Source organism: Cygnus atratus, chromosome 5 (assembly GCF_013377495.2).
Source record: "Cygnus atratus isolate AKBS03 ecotype Queensland, Australia chromosome 5, CAtr_DNAZoo_HiC_assembly, whole genome shotgun sequence".
NCBI lineage: Eukaryota > Metazoa > Chordata > Aves > Anseriformes > Anatidae > Cygnus > Cygnus atratus.
Genome location: NC_066366.1, coordinates 35,404,539 through 35,425,116, shown reverse-complemented (window position 1 = coordinate 35,425,116; position 20,578 = coordinate 35,404,539). Strand labels below are relative to the sequence as shown.

At 45.2% G+C, this 20,578-nt stretch overlaps 4 protein-coding genes across 4 annotated transcripts; 1 reads left to right on the top strand and 3 right to left on the bottom strand.

The window, feature by feature from the left end:
• Positions 1-2,268: 2,268 nt before the first annotated feature.
• Positions 2,269-3,339, top strand: LOC118244304 (olfactory receptor 1052-like). Its single transcript, XM_035539191.2, has one exon. It carries the CDS (start codon positions 2,371-2,373, stop codon positions 3,337-3,339), a length of 969 nt encoding a protein of 322 aa, XP_035395084.1. The 5' UTR covers positions 2,269-2,370.
• Positions 3,340-6,168: 2,829 nt separating this feature from the next.
• On the bottom strand, positions 6,169-7,113 carry LOC118244303 (olfactory receptor 8I2-like). Its single transcript, XM_035539190.1, has one exon. It carries the CDS (start codon positions 7,111-7,113, stop codon positions 6,169-6,171), a length of 945 nt encoding a protein of 314 aa, XP_035395083.1.
• A 4,357-nt stretch (positions 7,114-11,470) lies between these two features.
• LOC118244302 (olfactory receptor 1020-like) lies at positions 11,471-12,436 on the bottom strand. Its single transcript, XM_035539189.1, has one exon. It carries the CDS (start codon positions 12,434-12,436, stop codon positions 11,471-11,473), a length of 966 nt encoding a protein of 321 aa, XP_035395082.1.
• A 5,998-nt stretch (positions 12,437-18,434) lies between these two features.
• On the bottom strand, positions 18,435-19,415 carry LOC118244727 (olfactory receptor 1052-like). Its single transcript, XM_035539870.1, has one exon. It carries the CDS (start codon positions 19,371-19,373, stop codon positions 18,435-18,437), a length of 939 nt encoding a protein of 312 aa, XP_035395763.1. The 5' UTR covers positions 19,374-19,415.
• Positions 19,416-20,578: the final 1,163 nt, after the last annotated feature.

The following is a 20,578-nucleotide window of genomic DNA, read 5'->3' as shown; positions in this document are numbered from 1 at the left end:
CATAACCCGCCCTGGTCAAAAGGCTGGTGCCTGGCAGGGCTGCCATGGCCGTTCTGCCTCACTTCTCAGCGGCGCGTCTGCAAACTTCCCTCCGCGTGTAACATCAGAATATTTCTAAGAATGGAGAAAAATGGATCGTGTTTCTTCTTTCTACCTTAGGACAACATGCACGTTTGGTGTGCAAATCGCAGAAACACGTTCGGATGCTGGGTAAGAGCGCGGTGTTATGCAGGGAAAGCAGGACTGTAGGCACACGCTTCAAATCCAGTGTAGGGTTAAATCACACAGCATTCAAGTTTGTAAGATTACTGTTACATAGCAAAAGCTTATTAACAAAATATACCCAGACTCTACATTTTCCATACATCTGAAATTCTAATGACTAGGTGTTACCTGGAGGCTCCCTTTGTAGGTGTCACCATCTCATTGGGACAAAATCTCAGAGAAAACATTTGAAGAGTTGCTCTCCTGCCCTGAACACATAAAATGAATAGAGCAGACAGAGGGAAGCCAAGGGCAGGAGCATGCTGTGAAGGAGCTGTGTAGTCTGGGAGACCTGCACAGGTCTCAGCCCGTGAGGAATCAGCACGACTTTTGGTACTGGGGGATTTTTGGCCATCAGGATTTTTCTCTAAGCAGAATAAAACTGTGCAGCAGTGCCTGGAGCAACTCCCGATGGAATATTGATCATTGCTTGAGAAAGAGAGAACTTGGTCCCAGCATTAGGGTGGGGTGGATTTTCTATATGGTAAGGGTGTTCAGGTGCACTCAGGAAGATGTTCATTTAGTGGAAGGGAAAAGCAGCTGCAGCCAAAACCAAGAAATATCCTACCAGCTATCTGTGGTTGTTGGCAACTCACAAAGGGATTTGTAAACGGAGGACGGTATCTGCTGTGGAACTGTAAGTAGGACTCTAGCTGCATACGGGAAATGTGGGATGTGGTAATGGATCCCAAATTTGGTTTCCCTGGTGGGAACCACTACAACGCAGGTGTTTAAGTAACACATTCACTGATGCCTGGTGCATGAGCAGAACCACCAGGCATTGCCCCCTGCATCCTGCCACCCTTCGGGGCAATGTGCTGTAGAGAGAACAGCATGCTCGAGTTGGGTAGGTAATAATCATGCCTTTAATAAGGGAGAACAAGGGTCTTTGAAAATCGTGAGACAGCTGAGCGTTAGGGAGAGGTCTCAGTACTGCAGAGAAGCAGAAGGAGGGGTACGAGGGTGCTGAGGCACAGAGGAGGTTTTCCTGATGCGGTGGCACAGGTTTGCTTCCAGGAGCTTCTGATTTAGGGCCCCTCTTTCCTTGCTGTTCATCTCAAGTACCACCCACCTGCCTGCCTTCTGGGTCATCTCATTCCACTACCTTTTTCTTTTTCCCTACGTATCCCTACACAAAGTTTTCCACTGCAGTTTATCACAATCATGTTATTGTTAATTAACGGGAGAACAGCTTTTTATACCAGGAATCAGGCTTCCAGGCATAGGAAGGATTCCTGAAATCTGCTGTGCTCCACTGGAAAGAGTGAGTAATGGGGACTGGAGGGTCTTGATTAGAAAAATACCATGAGCACAGTGTTTTGTGGTTTGAAAAGTGAAGGCATCAATTTTCTTTCTGCTGTATGGAGCCTTCTAATACATGATTTATTTTTTGTTGTTGTTCCTCACCTCCTGGATTCCCATGGATACAACTAACAGATTTCTACTAAATACATATTACGTACAAGTCACGTCTTAGTCCTGCAATGGTGAAGCCCAGACTGAAAATGCCCATCCTGAGTGCAGAAAAAACATGTAAATGCTAATTGAGCTGGAGCAGACACACACGTTAAGTGTAACAAAGCCCCATTTCTCTGAATTCCCACACTGGCTGGGGGATGTTCCCCTCTCTCTGAAGTTAGGGAGAAGTTATTCTGTCCCACGTCTTCATGACCCCGGCACACTCAGCCTTCTCGTGGGGCAAAGCAGCACGTTCCCCTCTTCTGCTGCCACTTGTAATGAAAGGAGGCAGCACATTTGTAAAGTCCTCACAAATATACCACAGCATCTCTAAATGCTTTTTCGAATCATGCATTACTGTCTTTTTTTCTGAAAATGAAAACTCATTTTTAAATTCAGCCTCATGACTAAAGAGGACAAAATGCAGCTTCTGAAGGGCTTTGGGTGAGTTGCTCTGCCCGTGGGGGCTTGCTGGGAACCTAACCAGAGTTAGCTGGTGCCTCGACTATCAAAGCTTTGTACATTTAGTGGGCAGTCAACATAAGGTACTTGCTGATAGCAGCATCATATGCAAGCCATGCCATTGCTTTTTTGTACTTCCCAGTTTTTCCTCCTTCCAACAGGTATGCTACTCTGATACGTGGTGATATGGCTGAAGGCAATAGCACCGTGGTGACCCAGTTTATCCTCCTAGGACTGACAAGTGAGCCTGAGCTGCAGACTCCTCTCTTCATAGTCTTCTCAGTGATTTATCTCATCACCCTGATGGGCAATCTTGGGCTCATCACACTGATCATGACAACCCCCCAGCTGCACACTCCCATGTACTTCTTCCTCTGCAATTTGTCTGTTGTTGATCTTTGCTACTCCTCTGTCTTTTGTCCCAGGCTGCTTATTGTCTTCCTGGTTGAAAATAAAACCATTTCTTACTCTGCCTGCTTCACCCAGCATTTCTTTTTTCTTGTGTTCGTGACCACAGAGGTTTTCTTGCTGGCTGTGATGGCATACGACCGCTACGTAGCTATTTGCAACCCCCTGCTCTATGCTGTTTCCATGCCCAAGAGAGTCTGCATGCAGCTGGTGGCTGGGTCGTACCTGGGGGGGATTTTGAACTCCCTAACCCAAACGTGTTGCTTGCTGCCCTTGCCGTTCTGTGGGCCTAATGTCATCAACCATTACTTCTGTGACACCAACCCTCTGCTGAAACTCACCTGCGCTGACAACCACCTCAATGAGCTTTTGCTCGTAACCTTCAATGGGACCATTTCCATGTCCGTGCTCTTCGTCATCATTATCTCATATGCATACATCCTCGTCTCCATCCTGAGGATCAGGTCTACCAGAGGCAGGCACAAAGCCTTCTCCACCTGCGCCTCCCACCTGCTGACCGTCGCCTTGTTCTACGTGCCCGCCGGACTCAGCCACATGCAGCCGGGCTCCAAGTACTCACTGCAAATGGAGAAAGTCACTGCAGTCTTCTACACCATGGTCGTCCCTATGCTGAACCCTGTGATCTACAGCTTGAGGAACAAGGAGGTCAAGGATGTGCTCAGAAGAGCCACAGCAAAAATCATTTTTGCAAGCTGCCCACTGACCAAGTTGACCCCAATCAGCTGATGTAAAGGGAAAGCAGCAAGAGGTTTGTATCAGCTCTGCAGAGTAGTCAGGAGTCACATACTTGTAGAGAAACAGATGCAGCAAATTTTAACCCTGCTTTAAATTTTGCAGACTCCATGTTACCCAACATCCTGTCTCCAAAGGTCTTATAAGCATTTCCTTGTCACCTCTTGCTTTATTCACAAATTAGGTAATATCAGAGAAGGCGGTAAAAATAAGCTCAAAAGGATTCTCCCTTTTAGCCTTAGTTTCATAAGAAGTTGCACTAATTCAAGCAGTGATCCCTCCAGGAGCAAGCTCAAGAACTGGAGGGCTTTGTGGAGGTCTAACCAAAAAAAGCCTCACTTCTGCAAACTACAAGAAAATAATCTCATTTTCTTCCAGGAGGATGTGCCGTGGAAAGTGAGGAAAGGGAAAGGGAGCAGAGACACTGAGCGATCAGGTGATGAGGGCAGTAAGTCTACATGCTGTGCTCTGGTGTACTTATCAAGATGCTAAATAGTTGAGTGACTGTGATTTATTTTGATGGCCACAGGGATCATGACCTACGCATAACCACTGCATTGGTTATAACAATAACCCAACTTTTTTATTTTATTTTATTTTATTTTATTTTATTTTATTTTTTCTCAGTTGTAAAAGTCTGCATTGTGGATGCATAACATAGAGTAAAGTAAAATCTGCCCGGAGCATCCAGCTTAGCAGGGGTCACTTCACAAGAGGCAAAACCAGAAAAACAAACCAAAAATCTTTGTAAACCCTTTCACAAAAGCTTCTGTTACTCTCAGCTTGGGCACTAGATGGTCTTGCCCAGCATGAGGAGCAGTTCGTGCATTTTGCTGTTTGGGGCCCTCACTAAAAGAAGGGCATTGAGTTGCTGGGATGTGTTCAGAGACGAGCAATGAAGCTGGTGTAGGGACAAGAAAACCAGAGTTATGAGGGGTGGCTGAGGGAGCTGGGGCTGTTTAGTCTGGAGAAAAGGAGGCTGAGGGGAGAACTCTTCGCTCTCTGCACCTCCGTGGAAGGTCACAGTGAGGAGGTTGTCAGTCTCTTATCTCAGGTGACAAGTGATAGGATGCGAGGAAGCAGCCTCAAGTTGTGCCAGGGGAGGTTTAGGTTGGATGTCAGGAAGAATTTAGTCATGGAAAGGGTGGTTGGGCATTGGAACAGGCTGCCTTGGGGGGGGGGGTGGAGTCCCCATCCCTGGAGGTAGTGAAGAGACGTGTGGATGTGTGGCTGAAGGTGGATGTCCCAGGTGGGGGCAATGACCGTGGCTGCCCTCTCTGATGTCCCAGTGAGAGAGGAACTATTTTATTCCCACCCAGTACCCTAAACAGGTCTAGCACTGCGCTTCATCTGCTCTGACGTGTTCCTCTGTATCAAGGGTGGAAGGACAGAGCAGAAAGGAGCACCGAGCTCCTCTGCCATGTGTGACAGTTCTCGCCCCACTATCCTGAGTCACCCCGAATGAAGCACTTCAGCAGCCCCTGTCTGTCTCGTGGGGGGCACTGCCCAAATGCCTCTGCTTTTCATACAAACTCCATCGCAAGGTTTGTTTAAAAGCTCTATAGTGGCTTTAACTGGTTGCCATTTCATTCATTCATTCGTTCTTTGTTATGACTCTTTTAGAAAAAAAAAAAACACCACCAACAGTGTAGTTTACAAAGATGCTTATTTAAATAAGACAGTATTTATTCACTTTAGCATTTATACAAGCAACAATGGCTGTACACATTCTTCCAGAAATTGTATAGTTCATTGAACATATAGGGCATGTGTTGATTAAACGTTAAAAAATCTTTCTGTCTACTGTTCTCTCTAGAGCACCTTTCACCCCAGTCATGCTGCACCCTGCAGAAGAGCCATAATTCTGTCAGGTGTTGTTCAGTGATTGCCACACAAAGAATTTGAGCCTCTCATTATCCAAAAAGAAAAGATAAGTAGATGTAAAAAAAAAAACAAAAAAAAAACCAAACACAAACAAACAAAAAAAAACATACCCCAGGAAGATCTTTGTGAAGATTTTGATTGGGACATGCTTCTGGCAACATGCTAATTAATCTATGTGTGCCCATGGAAAGTTGTTTGTACTGATACAAGTCCCCTGAGCCAATGCCATGGCTTTGTGGTTTCTGATGTTTCTTCTATACAGCAGGGAAAATCTGCACTTTAGTCCACATCTGTACCTTGACCTGGATGCCCACAGTCTCAGGATGTCCCTGACAGCTTTCCATGGGGAGGCTCCTCAGGGCATGGGCATGAGCAAAGACCTGTGCTGTGGTCACTGGGGCAGCTCCCAGGGAGGGAAAGACCTGAGTCCTTCCTGCAAAATGCAATTTGTTAACCACGCGCTGCCCAAGCAGAAAACTCCTAGAGAAATTCAGAGCCTGGAGCAAGCTGCAGGTCTCCAAACATCACTGCACTGACTCAAACACAGCCTCAGCTCTTCCAGCTCATTTGCACATCTGCAGTTTGGGCATAAAAAACTTACTAATCTGGAAAAGAAAACATCAGTAAGTCTTTACTTCCAATTTGAGCATCCCTTTAGCTGGCCACATTTTCATTTAACATGACCTATACACAAAACCTCATGGTACCATATTGTTTTTGCTGGGAAAGCACTGACAATTATTCTGATGGACTATCGAAGGCTCATGCCATGATTAAAATGAATTGTGATTGTTTGAAGTGGATGACTCGCTGTGTTGGTACTCAGTACCTGTTATTGCTGTGTGATCTCCCTGTCTGTAAGCTCAACAATAACGACGGCTAATGACTATTCCTTCGTTACCACCAAAGAGTTGCAGAGCTCCCAATGCAGCTTCAAAGTCAGGGCACATGTGGGAACAGACTTCGGCCCCACAGCCTCCTCAGAGCCCCCTTCACCTCCCTGTTCCTCAGGCTGTAGACCAGGGGGTTGAGCAAGGGGGTCACTGCAGTGTAGAAGATGGAAACCAGCTTCTCTTCATCCTGAGGTCTGGCTTTGCTGGGCAGCATGTAGGTGACCAGCCCCGGCACGTAGAAGATGGTGACGGTGGCCAGGTGGGAGGTGCAGGTGGAGAACACCTTCAGCCGCCTCCCTGCAGAAGGCATCCGCAGGACTGTGTACAGGATGCAGGCGTAGGATGTCAGGATCACCACGATGGAGCCCACGATGTTGAACTCAGCACTGCATACCTGCAGGATGTGGTTGGGGCGGGTGCTGGAGCAGGAGAGGTGCAGGAGAGCGGGCAGCTCGCAGAAGAAGTGGTTGATGCTCCTCGCCTGGCAGAAAGCCAACCTCCCCGCCAGCACCGTGTGTACCAGCGAGGTGATGAAGCCTGTGGCGTACACCAGCACGGTCATTTTGTAGCAACGTGTCCGGGACATGAGGGCGGCATAGTGCAGTGGCTGGCACACAGCCGCGTACCGGTCATAAGCCATCACCCCCAGGAGAAAGCACTCGCAGATGACAAGCATGAGGAAAACATGCATCTGGGCAAAGCAGCCCACAAAAGAGATGTTGCTTGTCTCAAACAGGAAGATCTCCAGGGCTTTGGGGATGACAGCAGAGGAAAGGCAGAGGTCCATGAAGGACAAGTGGGTCAGGAAGAAATACATGGGCTTGTACAGCTGGGGGTCAGTGTTGATAAGCAGCATCAGCAGCAGGTTCCCCATCACCAATAATGCATACAATGATAAGAAAATAATGAACATGGGCGTTTGTAGCTCTGGAACATCAGAGAATCCCAAGAGGATGAAGCTGGACAAAGCTGTGAAGTTTTCACCGTTCATATTTTTATCAAGTTCTGGTGAAATTGCATAGAAATAAAATGAATCAGTGAAATAAAGCTCCGAGAGAGAAATACTGTGGAAGAATCACAGCTTCACCCATAAAGTAAATGCAATAGAAAGTGGTATAATTTTTAGAAAATTACAAGGCGACTCTGTCTTTAGCCAAAACTTCCAAGTCAAACAAGTGAAGGCTATAATCACACAGGTGTTAAAAGCAAATAAATACTGCTGTGATTTATACAGCATATACTAAGGAGCCATAAAGTTTATTCAAATGTAAGAAATCAAAGTCAAATAAACACATTCCAAAATGTGTAAAAGAGAGAAGCTAGGAATCCCCACTACTGCTTTCTGGAAATTTTAAGGATTTTTCTCTCATCTTTTTCTTTTTTTTTTTTTTTTCCTCAGACAGAATCAGTGTTCTTCTATAGCATCACCAGTTGGGGCACAGCCTTTTCATTTTGACACAAAGCTGTGCACTTGCAACTGGTATTTCTTTCTTTCTTTTTTTTTTTTAATTTGTCTGTTTTTGAAGAAAAATCCCTGCCAGTGCTAGGTAGGGGGAACAGCAGAGGTGTTGGCTCTGGAACAGCTTTGCTGAGCTTGCAGCAAGCTTTCTACGACCAACTCAAGCTTTCCCCTTTTAAAAAATGGTCTTAAAATAAATATATAAGCCAAAATTCAGAAGTTGCAGCTAGCTGTTACCTGGATATTTCCATCTCCTGTGTCCAGTCACTCTGCAGATGGAAGATCTGCCTACAGATGTCTACACCTCAACCAGCCATCTAAAATGTTTCTGGATCAGTTTTAGGTGGGATCAGGAGCATGTTCTTTGAGCATATTTCCTGGTCACTCATTTTATTCTACTGGACTAAGATCTTCTAGGACAAAACAGGCTGGAAATGTAGACGTAGCCTCCATTTGTTGTCAACAGAAATAAGCATGCTTTTGAGGACACAAATCATCCAGTTTCATCAAGGGAATTAAATTGATGGTGACCTCAACGTGCACAATCCCATCCCAAAGAAATCATCTGTTACGACCACCTCCTGCATGAGCCCCCGGCCCTGGAGCAAAGCAGACCTTACTTAACCTGCTTCAAAGTTCAGAATATTCTAGATGTTAAAGACCTTGCCGACATGGATGAAGCTCCTTCTGAGCACGAGCACACGCTACAGGGTTTCATGGAGCAGAAGGTTTTTTTTCTGAATTTTCTTCTCATCCCAACAGAAATGTGTGACAACAGCTGCTGGTCAGCCATATAAACAGAAACGCTAATTAAGGCTGTCTTTCTTTCTTTTTGCTTATTTGTTTTGGTCTGTTTTGATTAGGCTTGCTGCTTGATCACTGGAAAGCAAAACAATTATAAAATGTACAAGGTATAAACAAAATTACCCCCAAAGTCCTCTATTATCTACCTTATCTACCCTCCTTTCTCAGTTGTACATCCCTGTGCTCACTTGTTCCGGAATCTTTTCCCTTTACTCTCTTTGAAGGTTGGACTTGATGATCTTGAATGTCTTTTCCAACACAGATGATTCTACTCATGCCTCCAGCTCTTTCCTGAAGTGTGATAAGACAAAGAAAATGAAGCTACAGATGGCCTAGGGCTGAAAATCTGTGCTGAAGCTTATTTCATTCCCAAGTTGCCACTAAGGGGCTTCCACTGTTCTGTCTTTACAACAGAGCGGTTCTTACCCTTTTCCTAAGAAAAGAGATCAAGTCGGTCCAGCAGCATCTTCAAAGCAGGCTCTGATCTGTGTCACCAAAGCCACAGCATGAAAGCTGTAGAGTCCATCTCTTTCAGTAGAGATGTACGGGAGAGATGCAAATATATTTTTTTATGCAAGTATCTGCAAATAATTATTTTTCTGAGCCTTATATAAGCGTGGTTATAAGGCAGATGTATGTGTGTTTACAAGGGAGATGTCATTTGCTGACCTTTGGGACTCGCTCCCTGAGCAATGCCAAGTCTGAAGCCTGGGAGAGAAGGGATGCACTGTAATTAATATTATTTTCAATATTGGACTGAACCAGGGCTTGGAAAATTAGTTTGAAATGTTTTCAAATTTAGCTGTTTATAAGTAAATTGTCATATTGAGAAACAATGAACACTCATGTGATCTGAAATCTATTTGTTAATGAGAGCTTTCATACTAATGTGCTTGTGCTTGAGATCTGTTCATAACCATACAACTCTCAGTAATAAGCAAACAGAAATATTTTTTTTTTGGTTATTTCCTCAAACTTCAAGTGGAGGCATCCCAGGGGCTGTGTTTGGTCCTTCAGCTCATGAGTCAAACACATATCGGGGTGCCTCTCCATCGTCATAAACATCCCAATGCTCAAGCATCAAGCAGAAGGCATCAGTGGGGTCTGGACATGTATCCCATCAGTCCGAGGCACTCATCTCCCAACAAAATGCTCAGATTTCTCCCTGAACCTAAACTGCCTGAGAAGTATTTGTGCACGTGTTGAATGGTTAATAATAGTTCTGTCATACAGAGCATTGCAATTTCAAAAGTGCTCCTGCGCGGTATGAAGATGAAAGCTGGATCTCACATCTCATCCCATTTAGTACCCAAACGGTCACTGAAATGACTTCATCTGACCAAACATGGGTACGGAATCCAGTCCCCTGAATATGTGTTATTTAAGGGGACTATGGGTATTTGGGAGTTTGGGGTCTGCTGGATGGGTAGCAGGTCGGAAACATAACTCAGACTTAGAGCTTCTGGGAAGAGGAGCCAGAATACTGTGGGGCATCTAAAACAACACTCGAGCACTGTGTTTAGTCAACTGGCTTCCCTCCCAGGTGGTGTGCTTTGAATTTAGCCATTAGAGAATTAACCTTTTTTCCAACACTGGAAGGAACCACTCTTTTCTCTCCAAAAAGGAGGCTGGGAGAGACCCAGCATGCATGTGGTTCAAAGGAGCAGGACTCTTGAGAAAAACTGGTGGAGCATCATATGGAAAACGTAGATAAAATGGCTTACATGTTCATTTAAATACCTTCTATATTATTTGTCTAAACACATTTCTTCATGCCAGGTCAGCAGCAACCATTACAGTCAAGCTTGAATTATTGTTTGGTACCTTCCCGCATTAACTTGGTTGCAGCAAAAGACAAAATCTGAACTGTCCCTTCAGGAGGCCAACGTGTCCACTGACTGCCAGGAAAGCCTAAGCTGGCTCTGCTCTGAATGGTTAATGCTCCAAGGCAGAAAACTCAGAAAACATGAGTCAGATAGGAAAAGACTGGAAGACAATCCCGGGGCAGCTTGCTTTTTATTTATCCCCAGATATCACAAACTTTTGCTGTAGAACCATTTTATAAGCAACAGGAAAAGCTGATTGCTGATCTAACATTGCATTGAAGGTTGCTGAAAACAAACCTAACAGAGCATTTGCTGCATGAATTGCTGGAGCGTTGACACAGAGAGCCCTCTCAGCAGATATATTTCCATACACTTCGGTGGTGACCGCATGGCATGCTCTTTCTTTGCTCAAAAGCATCATTTTGCACAGCTGCTTTGAAGATGCAGCAGAATTAGCTCAGAATTCCTATGTTTACTCTAATAAAGTATGAGTGAGGATGTTCCTGAAAGCTTCTGCTGGATGAAGAGACGTTATAAAACAGCACAAATATTAAATGATAATTTTGTACCAGACACCTAGAAAATACAGAAGAAGTGGAAGACAGAAGAGAACACCAAACTGTGTAAAGATGGGGAAGCGAGATGGAGAAACATGTAGATGGTTTTAATGTGCTTTTTTTTTTTCTTTTTCTTTTTTGTCAATTTGTTTTTCTGCTGGAAGGCACCAGACTGTCAGTTCTGGCAATGTACCAGAACTGGGTAGAAAAAAATTTCCACTCTCTTTTTTCTTTGATTTGCTTTGTCCACACTCAATACTAGGCTAAAAACCAAGGCTCATGAATATAGGAAAAGCAATGTGAATCGGGGAAAAAATAACCTGCAGTTGAAGTTGGGGAAACAAAACAAACCAAAACAAGACCAGGCTTCAAAGATTATTTCAAACAAAAAACACTGTCACAGCATTATTTCATGTGACCTAAATTCATGGTCTCAAGCCAACTGCTGGAAAATTCAGTTAACAGCCTCATATTGCCAGGAAATTCATCAGCCATTAATGGAAGACATGAACGAGCAGACATGGACCAATTTGATGTCAACAGCAGCAAGGTGCGGGACAAAGACAGGGCCTATGTCCTCCCTTTGGCTCTCTGAAGCATGAAATTAAGTTGGTTATTATTTTTGTTAATAGCCAAATAATAAATTGCTGCTGGAAGGTGTGTAATTGGAAGTAATATTGAAGCCTCCCTAGCCCTCTCATTTCAGCTGGCCCTGATGGGACCTCTGATGGGCAGCAAGGAGAGCAATCTACCTTGCGCTTTCCTGACGGCGTTCTTCATTTCTGTATTTCTCAGGCTGTATATCAGAGGGTTCAGCATGGGGACTACAACTGCATACAGCACAGAGACCACCTTGTCATGGTCCAAGGTGGCTGTGGAGCCGGGGCGCAGGTACATGAAGAGGGAGCTGCCGTAGTACAAAGTGACGGAGACCAAGTGAGAGGCACAGGTGGAGAAGGCTCTGTGCCGCCCGGCTACGGAGCGGATCTGCAGGACCACGGACAGGACCAGCCAGTAAGAGACCAGGATGAAGACCGTGGTGCTTAGCACGTTGAAGCCCACCACAGCAGAAACCACCGCCCTGCTGACATGGGCATCAGAGCAGGAGAGGGCTAGCAGTGGCGGGCCATCACAGAAGAAGTGGTTGATTCTCCTGGAATGGCAGAACGGGAGATGGAATATGGAAACCGTGTGGATGGCTGAGCTGAGCACTCCGGCCAGGTAGGCACCTGCCAACATCCCAATGCAGAGCCGCCGGGACATGACCACAGGGTACAGCAGCGGGTTGCAAATCGCCACGTAGCGGTCGTAAGCCATGGCAGCCAGCACATAGCACTCAGCAGTGGCACAGGTGGCAAAGGAGAAGAGTTGACCGGCACACCTCATGAAGGAGATGGCCTTCCTCTTCACCAAAAAGTTCAGCAAGGCCTGAGGGATGATGGTGGAGGAGTAGCAGGCATCCAGGAGAGACAAGTGGCTGAGGAAGAAGTACATGGGTGTGTGCAGGCAAGAATCAATTCTGATTAATGTGATCACCCCCAGATTTCCCACTAGGCTGACCACGTAGATGGCAAGGAATAAGACAAAGCATATCACCTGCAGGTCTTCTTGGCTCGTAAAGCCCAGGAGAAAGAATTCAGGTGCAAATGTAGAATTGTCTTCAACCATACTGAGTATACAAGCAGTGTACCCACAATACATCTTTCAAATGACAATGCTTAATAGGCCCAAGTCTGTCAACAATGTTGAATATTAATTCTTTTCTACCAGCCACAAAGCTTTAAGTCAGTATAAATCTCTGAGGGATTTATAGAAAGCCTCAAGTTCCCAAGGACAGTCTTCTGTACAGTGATAGATGAATACACATGCCCACCAGAAAAAAGGTGAGTGATTCTGGCCTCCATTTTGCAAAAAATCAGACCAGTGACAGTGGTGGTTTCTTCAGGAACTTCAAACTTCAGCATTACACTTTGGGTACCTCTTTGAAGGAACCCACGTTTCGAATGCAATTGGAAACCACACTGTAAGGACATCTCCATAAGGGCATGTTGCACAGTCATCCACACTGTAAAGACATCAGCAGCAGAAGAGGCAGATAGAGACAATAAAAAAATGTGAGATATTGCACTAAAATGGAGTCTCACAGTCCTGCCACTTAAGCTTATAAACTCCCTCAGAAGAGCCCTAGGAGAAGACTGTCCAGTTCCTTGTGGCTTTGCAGTGGTTCACCCTTTGAGCTCCCCGTACAGACTTACTGCAGGCGACAGAAATTTGGAAGCCTTTGGAAGAGTAACTAGTGAATTCTTCTCTAAAAGAAAGTGATGAAACACAGTCATTGGCTAGGTACAAAGACAGGCAGCTTCTTAACCAAGGCGCCTCCTGGATGGGACCTTCTGGAGCGGCTTCACCTCATCAAACGATGGAGCTGCTGGAGACGTTGTGGTGCAGCTCATGGTCTGGGCCCTACTGCTGGCCTGCAGTTTGCTCAAAAGCACCAGGGAAATGGATTTAATTGTTGGACAAATTTGTACAGCTTCACATAACCAAAGAAAAGGAGAAAGTAAAAGTAACAGGTTAGCATATAACAAAGCATGCATGCCACATCCACCATCTGGCTATATTGGTTCAGACCTGTCATACTCAGATCACACTCACATCAAGATTGCAGTTTAAGCATCATTTCTGCTTAAATACATCTAATTTAAAGCATGCTGTGTGCTTAAATGTGGTCATATCTGCCCTGTCTTTTCTGACAAGGACAGGAACACCTCTCCAGCCAGCATCAGAGCCTGGGTGGGTGCTCCATGTCCAGTGTGAGCACACCTGTGAATTCAGGCAGCAGATCTCCCAGGAAGACTGCATCTGGGTGAAAGCACTGGAAAATGCGACCTCTCCCAGCATAACTTGTCCTCGTGTAAGGTGGAGCAGTAATAGGAGCCGGGACTTGTCTTGCTGGGTTTTTGTTTTGGACTTGATGCTGAAACCAGAGGTAAAAGATAAATTCAGACTCTCTGCTCACTAGACAGAAAGCTGCAGCTCCTAAAATGACACTCTGCAATGGATGGAATAAAAAAACATTGATTTTTTTTCCTGGATAACATTAATCATCACTTGATAGCATTACACCAGAGAGCAGAGAGAGAGTGCATCTCATCTGTAACCTGACAAGCGGACCCACACTTAGAAGCCATCATGATCTTATGACACTTTGCTCAGGGGGGAGGTTCCGCTCCAGAGCCAGACACCTAATTTCAGATGTCCTGTGAGCAATGTGTCTGGCCTCACGTTATTATTAATGGAGATTTAGAGACACTTTTTCCACCGCCTGAGGGGAAGCAGCATCTCTGAGACCCCTGCAAGGAGCCAGGGGACGGGCTGCAGCTAATGAAAACAGAGCTGCCGGGGCCCAGGGCTGGACCTACCCTGGAGGCAGCATCCAGACGCTGAGATGGGGACACCGGGAGGATTGGCCCAAGCTGCACAATTAACCAGGGGCACAGGCTTCATCTCAGAATGGGAAGCTGAAGCTCCCTGTCAGGAATCACATCTCCCCGCTTCTTGAAGACATTGACCGGAATGGAGATAAATTAAAATTAAACCCATACCTTCCTGCCTCGGGTCCTACACTGCTCGTGCTGACAGCCAGTAGTTCAATATTCTGCTAACTAGCTGCCAGCAAAAGCACAAATATTCTTGTTTTTCCTCATGGGAAAAGGACCTGCATTTACGCCACCTGCTCAAATTCAATAAGATCTTGCATTTCTTAGGCAAAGCATTGCAAGACCATTCAATAAGCCACTCTTTGACTCACTGAGCAGCTCGTCATTAGTTTTTTCCAGCACTTCAACCACAAAGGTATAGACACGAGACCCTGGCTGCAGAGCAATGCCTTGCAGAACAGTCTGCAATGTGTTGTCCTGCTTAGGTAGCCATTCATCCGCTCTCACTGTGAATGATATTCTCAAAATCTTGGTATGGGAACATGCCTAAAATATAGACCTAAAATGTCCTGCTGTTATTTTAGGAGTCCTAGAGAGTCCAAATTATCTAAAAGTACAGAAAAGACTCATTAGTAAGAGTAATTACTAATTACTGTAATTAGTAAGCCTTTGAACAAATTAAACAGGAAATAGTTCATGCAGTAGCCCTTGGGCCAGTCCGAACAGGACCAGATGTAAAGAATGTGCTCTACACTGCAGCCGGGGAGAATGGTCCCACCTGGAGCCTCTGGCAGAAAGAACCTGGGGAAACTCGAGGTCGACCCCTGGGGTTTTGGAGTCGGGGATACAGAGGATCTGAGGCCCGCTATACTCCAACCGAAAAGGAGATATTGGCAGCATATGAGGGAGTTCGATCTGCTTCGGGAGTGGTCAGTACTGAAGCGCAGCACCTCCTGGCACCCCGACTGCCGGTACTGGGTTGGATGTTCAAAGGAAGGGTCCCCTCTACACATCATGCAACTGATGCTACATGGAGCAAGTGGGTTGCACTGATTGCTCAGCGGGCTTACTAATTACTAATTACTAATTACAAAGGCTTACTAATACAAATTGCACAAGTGCTCCTTGTGTTTGCACGTCCAGCACCCTTCTGGTCTCTGAGGGCGGCTGTCCTTGCTGTCCTCAAGCAGAGGACAGTTGTTGTACTTCCAGCTGCTCCCTGCTCATGCTGGAGAGGTGCACAGCATCAACCTGTGCTTCCAGGGCTCATCGGCTTGAAGTATTCACCAAGCTGGGGGTAATGGGGGGAATAACAGTGCAAGCAATGGGGAATTGTCCCATCGAGCTAAACTCAGCCTCTGGAGAGCCCAGGCATGTCCTGAGACCCAGCAGGGCAAGCTACAGCCAAAGGTCTTTTAGCATTGATGGCAACAGAAGGTTTTATTTGAACAACATCAGCTCAAAAATGTTGTCTTTAATAGTTTCATACCAGAGATGATTTCTTGTAGTTCCCCACACTATGCATGTGATGTCTATATTCAGAAGCCCTTATTCCACACATACACACATCATGGCTCCTCTTGAACTCATTCAACCCCCAGTCCAGACTACAAGAGATGAGAAATCCAGCACTTACTTTTTTAAGTTTATGCTTATAATGAGAAAAGCCTTACTTTCCATTTGATGCACCTGCCTTTATTTTTCAGCCAGAAACTCTTCCTGCTCTTTGTTCAGGAAGCTGAGGTGTGGCCCTGCAGGCTGCAGCTCATCCTAGAGGAAGATGTAAGTCAGCTCTTCATCTGCTCCAGAAAAAACAAATGGGAGTTGGGGGACTCCAGTGCTATCCCCCTAACCAAAATTTAACCATGAAGGGTCACTCTTCCCAGGGAATGTCAACAGAATGAATCCAAAATGTTTACGCAGGAGCCAGGCAGCCACACAAGCAGCCTAACCCATTTAATTTAGCATCTGAGTGCACTGAGAAGACCTGCTCACCTGGGATTATTTTTTTATAAAAAAAATAAATAAATATATATATATATATATATATAAAAAGATTCAATCTGGATTCAATCTGGATTTCATCTAACCTGAGGCCTCACTCAAAAAAAACCTCATTTCAGCAGTAAAATTTCCCTCTCTCCCAGTTCTGTGATGGGTCACCGGCTGTGGAGGCAACACAAGGGCCCTGTTTTACTTACATGCTGTTTCTCTGTCCTTCTGCTCAACGCCAAGCCTCTCAGTTACCCAAGGCTTAATAGGACCAAAAAAAAAAAAAAAAAGTTTTCAGCTAACAGAAGGAGGAGTAGATATTTCCAACAGTGCCCAATAGATGGTGACGATGTACAAGAAATGCTGATCAGTACTTTCCTAGCCAATAATTTAGCATTTCCCCCCTGCAGCGCTCCCTTTTAATACCTGAACGAGACTGCTTTGGTCATTGTGTGTCTCTAGGGGCTGACAGCACAACACTTACAGAAGCAATAAGTCATATATGTGCACACAGGCATGGATTTTATTCAGTGGCAGGTGAAATGCAGCATTTGAGAAGGAAAGGCACGTCCAAGGAACAACATTTTGTCTGTGGTGTACTTGTACAAGCCTGCCGTGTTGCCTTGCCAGCAGCAATGAGAGTCAGCTTTGGGGTGGTGACTTCAGTGTTAAAAATAATTGTTCAAGTTTTAGGTGCTGACCAAGGTCACATCACTGTGTGGGTTATGTTCCACTGGTTGATGTGTTTGGGAGAGGATTTTTCCTCAAATGACGGTAGAACTCACACCAAGTTAAAGAGTCCTCATCCAGGAGGAGCCCTGGCCTTCTCCTCAGATGACCCTCTGAGTGTCCTCCAGAGACCTTTGTGGGGACACCCATTACTTTGAACTGAGGAAGTGCTAGAGGAATGTAGAAAAGTTTTTTGGGGTGGGGAAAAAATGATTGTGGCAAACCCACCAGGGGAACAGTAGCATTTCACAGCACCCACAGCAGTTTCTAGGTAAAATGGTGAAAGGTGGGAGCTGTAATTTGTGGCAGGAGTTGCTTCTTGTGTAAGAAATACATACTTTGTTATTTTTATTATTTTTATTATTACCCTCCCCTTTTTTCTTCCCCCCCCCCCCTTTTTAAAGTCCTTTTCCCCACTGCCTCATGGTGAAGTGAAAGATCACAGGATGCAGCCGCTACTGAAAATATTTTCTTTGTATCTAACAAGACACTATGGGCATAAATTAGTAAGCCAATTACAGCTTTGTTTCAAGCCTTTGAAAGTCAGAAATTGTGAGAGGAAAAAAAAAATGGAGAAATGCATATGGCTACCCAAAAAAAAAGCTAAAAGATCAATTTAACTCTGCAAAGTTCTGGTAACTTAGCAGCCTGGTTTCAAACAGACCTATTTAAAAAATCATATTTCATATTCAGTTGTCTTATTCACCTTATACAGTTATCCCCCCCCCCACCTCACCCCCAACACTAAAACATCATAATTTACCCATTCAGATATTGTTCCCATCTTTCCCAGGAAGAGCTTTTGAAGGAGCCACCTCCCCAGCCAGATCCTGGGTCTAATCCTGGGGGGGATGTCCTGCCTTCATGAACCCTTCTGGATAACATAAATATTTTTAATTTCTTACCAAGAAAATGTAAGCCCAGGTTAACCCTGAGGAGAAATGCTGATCCCAAATCATGGCATGCTGCTAAACTCTGCAGGATCAGGAAATGTTCTGTGACATTATTTGGCATTTTTCTGGTATAGGCATTTTTCTGATAAACCCAACAACAGCATGTCCCACACCCCTTCATTTACCAAGCAGAGGGCTACAGCTTGGTATTACAGCTAATTTGAGCTAGGGATTGACATGGAAATCAGTAACAAATGTGTATGTGAACACAAAGGAATATAATACATAAATACGTTGTATAATATGGAATTGCTGCATTTTTGTGGATACGCACACATGTGAATGCATATAACTTGGCACTCATAGGACTAGAGGCCTCCCAGATGTCCTTTCTGATCAAAAGAATCCCATCTCGTGCTCAAAGCAGGGCTGACCTCACACTACACAGTTGCACATGGCCTGATTCAGGCATGTTTAGAACACCTGCATGGATGGAGGCTCCACAGCCTGAGACAAAGCCCCACAGCCAGGTGGCCTGAGTCCTGACCTATGATGCTCTGTGCATTTGTGGTTTCCCAAGGTCTTCGCCGGCTCCTGTGTCATTAACTCTGCTCAGACCCCAACAGTGATTCTTTCTGCTCTTCTCCTCAGTGCATCCTTCACCACTTGGTTCCTCAGGCTGTAGATGAGTGGGTTCAGCATTGGAATCACCACTGTGTAGAAGACAGAGACCATCTTATCTGTGTTCAGGGAGTAACTAGAGCTGGGGCGCAAATACATGAAGATTGTCGTCCCATACAACAGGGTCACAGCTGTCAGGTGGGACACACAGGTGGAGAAGGCTTTTTGCCTACCTTCAGCTGAACGGATCCTCAGGATGGCAAAGGAAATGAAGGTGTATGAGACCAGGATGATGGAGATGGTGCTAAGCTCAATGATACCAGCTAAGGAGAAGAGGATCATCTCATTGATGTAGGTGTTGGCACAGGACAGAGCCAGGAGGGGAGGAACATCGCAGAAGAAGTGATTGATGACGTTGGAGTTGCAGAAGGGCAGCCTGATGATGAAGGTCATCTGTATGATGGCATTCAGGATGCCCCCGATGTAGGACCCCACCACCAGCTGCACACACAGCCTCCGAGTCATAACGGCTGAATAGAGCAGTGGGTTACAGATGGCCACGTACCGGTCATATGCCATGACGGCCAGCAGAAAGCACTCGGTGGTCACAAAGACAATGTAGAAGAAGGTTTGGCCTGTGCAGCCAGCAAAGGAAATGGTCCTCCTCTCTGATAGGAAGTTCACCAGAGTCCTGGGGGCAATCACAGAGGAGAAGCAGATGTCCACCACCGAGAGGCTGCCAAGGAAGAAGTACATGGATGTATGGAGCCGGGGGTCACCTTGGATGATGATGATTATCCCCATGTTGCCCAAAAGGGTGATCATGTAGATGAGCAGAAACACCACGAAGAGGGCTGCCTTCATCTCTGGTTGGTCAGTCAGGCCCTCGAGAATGAACTCTGCCACCAAGGTGCAATTCTCCTCTGCCATTCAGGGCCTCGTGTCTACCAAGGGAGAGAGCACAAAGACACAGGACAATGAAAATGATGCCTTTTAAAATTATTTTTAATCTGAAATTGGATAAGTTGACAATTTACGCCATAGAGCTAGGATACCCAGACCATTCATTTCTAGGGATCTAGGACAGTAGGGACCACACATTAGCCATGAGAAGTCAGCCAGCTGGTCTGAGCTTGTCTTCTACAGTCCAAGGGAAGGAGAAGAGAAGGCATTCCAGCTTTCCTAAACACCCACACCAGCCTGCAGCAAGTCACTGTTGAAGGCATCTTACCTACCAGCCTGTGGGCAGACCTTAGGTCATGTTCATCTCTAACTCAGGATCTCATTTTGGTACCTGCAGTTTGATGAGATCGATGGATGAAACATCAGACAGAGATTCAGATGACATAGGCTAAGTTACCAGCTCTGCCCTTGCTCTCTAGCAATTAAGCCTTTCTCCTTATTTGTTTCACTCCTCTCCCCTCGCCAATTTCGAACAGATCAGAAGGTGCCCTGAACAGGATGGCTGTGTCTTCAGCAGCATTTTCTGGCTACAACTGTAACAGTTTGGGGTAAAAGTAAAAATACCATAGCTTTTCTTTCTTGGTTTTGGAAGAGAGACTGTGGAAAAGACAAAGTTTTTGGGAGTGAGAAGAAGTTGCATGATCCTGAAAGTCAAGAAATAAATGAGAAGTTTAATATTAGTCTCAGAAATCTTGGGGAGAGGAAGCCAGGGAGACCATGAGTGCAATTTGAATCTGAAGCTGTTGTTTTGTACTGGGATGAGCATCAAACATTTCATTAATATAACTTAGAGAATATACAATTAAGTGTTAAACATCAAAATCTGTCTTGATTGCCCCATGACATTGAGAGCAAACACATTACTCTGGGTGTTAGGGTCCCATGTATAAAGAATTCATGTGGATTTAATAGAAAATAAATCTGTTTATCAATAAATACTCAAAGCTGTTATGGAGTTGAGCTGACCAGAGCCCGTTGCATCCCTGCTCATCACTTGCCCTTGCCATGAGGCACCATTAACCACCACAATATATTGATGACATTCATCATGCCTTGCATTTTCAGAAATGGGCCAGGAGATGAAACCTGATTTGCAGAAGTGATTCAAGTGTCAGGTGAGAGAGCTGCAAGCATTTATGAATATGAATATGAATATGAACCAGCTGTAATGT